General features: G+C 40.1%; 1 protein-coding gene across 2 annotated transcripts in view; it reads right to left on the bottom strand.

Moving 5' to 3' along the window:
- Positions 1-766: 766 nt before the first annotated feature.
- Positions 767-6,000, bottom strand: part of CHRM3 (cholinergic receptor muscarinic 3) — a 252,654-nt gene continuing 247,420 nt past the window's right edge. For both annotated transcript variants that reach the window (XM_083349911.1, XM_083349910.1), the window contains exon 4: positions 767-4,650. In XM_083349911.1, coding sequence (XP_083206037.1) covers positions 2,835-4,631 — 1,797 coding nt within the window. In that variant the 5' untranslated portion in view covers positions 4,632-4,650 and the 3' untranslated portion in view covers positions 767-2,834. The remainder of the gene's footprint in view (positions 4,651-6,000) is intronic.

Genomic DNA, 6,000 nt, shown 5'->3' with positions numbered 1-6,000 from the left:
TGTTTATTCACAAGTAAGACGCAGGGCTGCCAAACTGAAGGGAAGAGATATGATTATTGATTCAAAGTTCAAAAAACAGAGCTACATCTCTGCTCTGAATTCCTTCTTTACAAAGTCATTTTTCTTACTTTTAAAAATATACTATACGAAATTCTTGGCTTTTTAGACAAACATTGTTTTGAGCACATGTGCTACGTGCCTAAACGCCTTGTGTAGCATGTCAGTTAAAAACATACATGCATTTTCCCCGCCCTTCTTCTAAACTCTACAAGGCTGTCCCCATTTATTTCTCAATAGTTTCATCTTAGAACTTGAGTTTCCACAGAGTGCTGTTCAAAGTGATGCTTTTTAAAATTACGAGGCCTGTCTTGTGTTTAGGAAGTGTCATTGGCTAAAAGTGGGTGCAATTTGCCCAGAGTTGCTTTTCTATGCTGGGAAAAGCAACCGCTTTAGGAATCTGTGGTTGTTCCAAATCTCTTAGAGATGCAAGAACTCAGTCAGAGGAAGATGTGGCAATTCTAATTCCTCACCCCAGACATCCCCTTTGGATATTGTTCATCCCATGCCCAGTTCTATGACATACAGGTTTCTAACATCCCTTCCTTCCTCCCCCCCACCCCCATGTTTGAATTTTAGAAAGAATGCCTGCCTGGGTTTGCAAAGGATTTTGAGGGGGTATGTTGCCCATCAAGAATCTTTTCAGTATGCATAAATGTTACCTACCACAATCTGTGATACACAAACTTGGAAACTGTGTTCATGTTTCAAGAACACTTTTATGATCTGCTTGAAAAGGACATTACAGTTGAAGACCAAAGAGCAATATTTATCAACATTTAAATAAAACATTTTGGTGGCATTTATGTATATAAATATTTCTTCATATTAATAGATCACAAAATTAAATAGCTCAGATACACAGACACTATTTAATATATTTCCACTGTTGTCAAAATCACCTGTAAACACCATCTCACACCGAATACAAAAGCAGCTTTTATACCAGTTCTGTGTTCACAACACTGAGTCCTCTTTTCATAAAGAAAGTTGCTTTTTTTTTAATTGTCAAATGAAAAAAGGGTGGGGAGAAGCCTGATAAAACTCTTGCTTTTTAAAAATGTAAATAAATCTGACTTGAAGCAATTGCTTAAAGTACAGTCCTTTCCTCTGGCATATCCTGACTTTTACAAAGTACAGCAGAAGCACAGACCCCCTCTGGAACATTTCCTGTGCACACAGCCCTGAATGAACCAGCTGGAGTTGCTAAGAGGGGGGGGAGAAGAGGGGTGGGCGTGTCCAAGCTCTGCTGAACTGACTGAATTGATAAATTAGAGGGATCACTGTGTCTCAGCTACATTACAGCCCTTTTTTTTTCTCTCTTTCTGAGAAGGTGCTTAGCTATTTGAATTGGCAAACAACTTACATTCACTTGGGACATTGTACTGCACAAACTGTAAATTTCCACTACTGTTTGTAACAAAAACAGCAATAATAATAATAATAATAATAATAATTAATAATAATAATAATAATAACAGAAGCTTTCAAAATCGACAAGCATTATTGAAAGTGCCATTTCATTATTTTAAAAAAATACAGTTATTTATCCCATGTCTAAAATGCCTTTCAATGTACAGAAAATAGAGACAAGACTCTGGTGCATTTTCCTCGGGAACATGCCTGATGCAGACAGCTGGAAAGAAGTAATGTGCTTATTCCATAGATTCTTTGTCCTTGTCATACGCTTCAACAAAAACGCAGGATAAATACAGACCTGACTTTTTGCTGACACTGTTCTTAAGCCTCTTTCTGGATTTCTCTTTCTGTCTCCCTCCCTCCCCTCCCTCAAATTTGTAGAAAAGATGAGACTTTCTGTTCCAGCTTTTCTACAACTTAAAGAGATTCCCAGGCTATGCTGGGTACTGCACTGGAAATCTGAGTCCCTCTGTGACCCTCACATTTAAAGCAGAAGTGAAGCCTGTACCCAGTTTCTCATGAAGATGAAATTCTCGTTAAGGATTCTTCCTTCTGGATTGGGCCATCCTTCTCCTGTTTAAAGAATATTTTAATGTTTAAAGGGTATCTCTATTTGAAAAATATACACACTCAGTTCTTCTGCTTGAATGTATAGATAGGGATAACATGCACCCTTCGGAAATTCTTCACTATTGTACATAAAATTATTTTGTGGCGTTACAATTTTAAGATTGCCCAAAATCAATACAATATAAACGAGTTCTGAAAAACTGTTTTCAAGGCCCCTGCTCACATCTCATAGTGATGGTAATTACTGCTGAGAAAGACAAGACCTCACCTTTCCTGTAAACAGACAGCAAGTGCTGAGTACATGGGATGCTCCTGCACAAGTTATTTAATAAACTGGGTCAACAAATTGACTTTACACCTACAAAAGGAGAAGATGGGAAGCTCTAAGATGTTTGGGACATCTGTACAGTATTTGGAACACACACATATACCCACATTTTGAAATTTAGATCGGTCCAATTTGTGACATATTAGAGCCTACTGAATTTATCAGAAAAACATATTGGGAGTGGGCTAGCTACGTGTGCTCTCCTGAGATCCCCAGAATGGATTAATAAGTGCAGCTTTTTTGGAATTGTGTAGATAATTTTTCAGCTATCTGGTTGTTCTTTAATAAATTCATTTGTAATTCATTTTTTTGCTTTATGTGGCTTCAATGGTTACAGTATACAGGAAATATTAAAAGGATACATACACCAGGCTGCTACTTTCACATCTTGAAGATATGCAGTTGGCTCCAGCAACCACCCTCCCTTTAATGTTTATTATTGTGGTTAAAAAATACTATTCTATGAAGCTTCCCGTGGAATCCGCTTATGAAAAATGACTGATGGTTTCTGCTGATATTGTTGCCTACGTCGTTTGCGTTTGTCACACTGGCAGAGCAGTAACATCTTGAATGTGGTTCTGAAAGTTTTATTACACAGTGCATAGCACATAGGATTCACTGTACTATTGATGTAGCAAAGCCAGTACCCCAGGTTCCAAAATGTTTTAGGGATACATTTACAAAAAGTGTTTACCAGGACCATGATATTATATGGGGTCCAGGTGATAATGAAGGCAAACAAAATGGCGCTAAGTGTCTGTGCAGCTTTCTTCTCTTTGATAAGTGACATTCGCTTTCGTTTGGTGATCTGACTTCTTGTCTTCAAGGCGAACTTCTTGGCCAGGGTGGCTTCCTTAAATGACAAAGGTAAGGCATTAGGTGCCTTCATCCCTGTGGAATTGCAGTCTGAAGCCTTTCCTGCGTATACTGCAGATGCTGGTTGAACTGGAAGCTTGGGAAAGCATTTCTGTAAATTCCCATCATCCATGCTCTTTTGTGGGTGAAGCCTTTTTGGTTTCTGCTCCTTTGACTCTGTGTCCAACTTCTGCAGTTCATCTTCTGACCCAGGCAGATCTTCTGAGGAAGGCAGTTTTGCAGAATTGAGAATTGAACTATGTCCTGGAAGCTTTAGTACAATGGAGTAGATGGCTCGAGTGTCCGTGGGAATGTCATCTTCCTCAGAGGAGGCAGAATTCTCAAGCGATGCATTGCCATCATTGTTGTTCCAGCTGTCGCTGCTGCTGTGTTCCTGATCGACCTGATCTGAACTGGGTTTCCAGCTCTTCGATGTCATCCAGAAGTTGCAGCCCCCATATTTTCTTCGTTTGGTACGTTTTGTGTCCTGCTGCTGCAGTTCATAACTGCTGCAGCTTCTAGAACTTCCTGTTTGGTTGACAAAGCATGCTGCCTCAGCCTCACTCCCAGAAGCCTGGAGTCCTGCTAATTCTTTGGTACGTTTCTCTGTCTCCTTGTATATCCTCCAGTACAAAATACTCATAATAGTTACTGGCAAATAAAAGGCAGCTATGGCAGTGCCAAAAGTGAGGACAGGTTCATTTAGGAACTGGATATAACATTCATTCTCTTCGACAGTCCGCTCCCCAACAAAATATTGCCAGAACAGAATAGCAGGAGCCCAAAGGATGAACGAGATGACCCAAGCTAAGCCAATCATCACTGCAGCCCTTCTGGTTGTTCGTTTAGCTCTATAGGTAAGTGGCCTTGTGATGGAAAAGTATCTGTCAAAACTGATGACCAGCAGATTCATGACAGAAGCATTGCTTGCCACATAGTCAATGGAAAGCCATAGATCACAGGCCAAGTTTCCCAAAGCCCAGCGGTCCATGATTATATATGTAGTGAAAAGGTTCATGGAAATAACACCAATTATCAAGTCTGCACAAGCAAGACTCAACAAAAAGTAATTGTTAACTGTTTTTAGCTGTTTGTTGACTTTAAATGCCACAATCACCAAGATGTTCCCGATGATGGTGACAAGGGCCAGAATGCCAGTGAGGAGAGCAATCAGGACAACTTGCCAGACAGCATGCCCTCCCAGAGGATCAGGAGGAGCATGAGACACATTGGTCATGTCCATGGTAGTGAGGAAAAAGCTCTCGTTTGCATGGGAAGGGCCATTGGTGCTAGTAAACAATGGAGCTTCATTGGGAAGTCCTTTTCTTTGGGAGTCTCGAATCCAGAAGGTGCTCACATTTGGAAGTAACGAAATGATTGTGCTGTTGCTAGACGGGATCATTGTGACATTCTGACATGTTCTGCAAAAGGTCAGAAGAAAGAAATGGCATGTAAATAATATACTTATGACTGCATGTGCAGCATTATTACTAGCATCAAACATATGACTCCAAAAATTTAGGAGCTAAATCCTGTTACGGAGTAGGATTATATCATGAAGATGAAAACCCTTTAAACATTTGTCTCCAACGTTTATGCTGTCTCCAAATTACCCATATGTTTCATTTATTTCTGGGTTATTATTTTTGTAGTAAAAATTGCAAAAGAGGGGCTCCATAGAGCAAATGACTCCAGCAGGAACAAAAGGATAAAAAAAAACATGCTCCCATGCTAAGGATCTGACCTGCTGTGAGTTTATGTCCTAATTTTTGAGTAAAAAACAACAACATAAACATAATTACATTGAAGTAATGTTATTTCAGCCAACTTTTCTCAATTTAGTGTTGTGGAAGGGCCCTGCTAGAAAAAGCCTTCCAACTTGAAATAAGTGCTTAATTTTATTGCTGACTACATCCTTGACTGTGGACATACAAGAGGCCGTTGTTTAAAAGTTAAGAGATGTTAAGTCAATTATTTTATGCTAACAACTGAACATTCAGCCAGGATCCAATAGCAAAGTCAGCTCTGTAATGTAATTACCACCTTTTAGCTTGGGAAATTCTTTTATGCAAAAACAGAATACATCAATTAACCAGGAGAAACGTAATTCCCACTGATTTCACAACATAAGACAGTTCCAATGGACTCTGGGTATTTTCTAAAACTGTTCTCTATCCAGTGAGGGATGATGTTGTAGCACAGCAGTTCCCAAACTTTCTAGCTTGACAGCCTGGCCCAATGGGGGCAGGGCATGTGAGTGGTAGGAGCATACGCATGTGCACATAGTTCAATCTGTGGGAGCAGCGGGTGCATGGGCCTTCAATTCATGCGAATGGAGCTTCATGTGCAATTGGATGGTGCTTGCACTTACGTGCTAAGCTCCACTCACGAGAGCGGAAGGTACTAGCAGGCAAAGCTCCATTTGTGTAATGGAGCTTTGTGCATAAGTGCAAGTGCCTTCTGCTCATGCAAGTGGAGTTTCACACATGCTTGCTTGCCCATCTATCCCACAGCCCAGTTTCAAACAGCCCATGGCCCAGTAGTGGGCTGTGGCCCGGGAGTTGGGGACCCCCATTGTAGCATGATTGTCTGACTTCTGTTTAAACATCTCTACCACAAAAGACCCCATTGAAAGATATTCCAATATTAGAAAGTTTCTTACAATTGTTAGACAAAATCTTTCCTATGATTCCAATTTCCATTTTCTGCTGGAATAGACTTTCAGCTATTTTAGAATAACTATGTTGTCTTCCCATAATTATCTCATCCCT

The sequence above is a fragment of the Vipera ursinii genome (genome assembly GCF_947247035.1).
Source record: "Vipera ursinii genome assembly, chromosome: 1".
Lineage (NCBI taxonomy): Eukaryota > Metazoa > Chordata > Lepidosauria > Squamata > Viperidae > Vipera > Vipera ursinii.
Note: the sequence above shows the minus strand (reverse complement) of the source record. Positions and strands in the feature narration are given on the sequence as shown.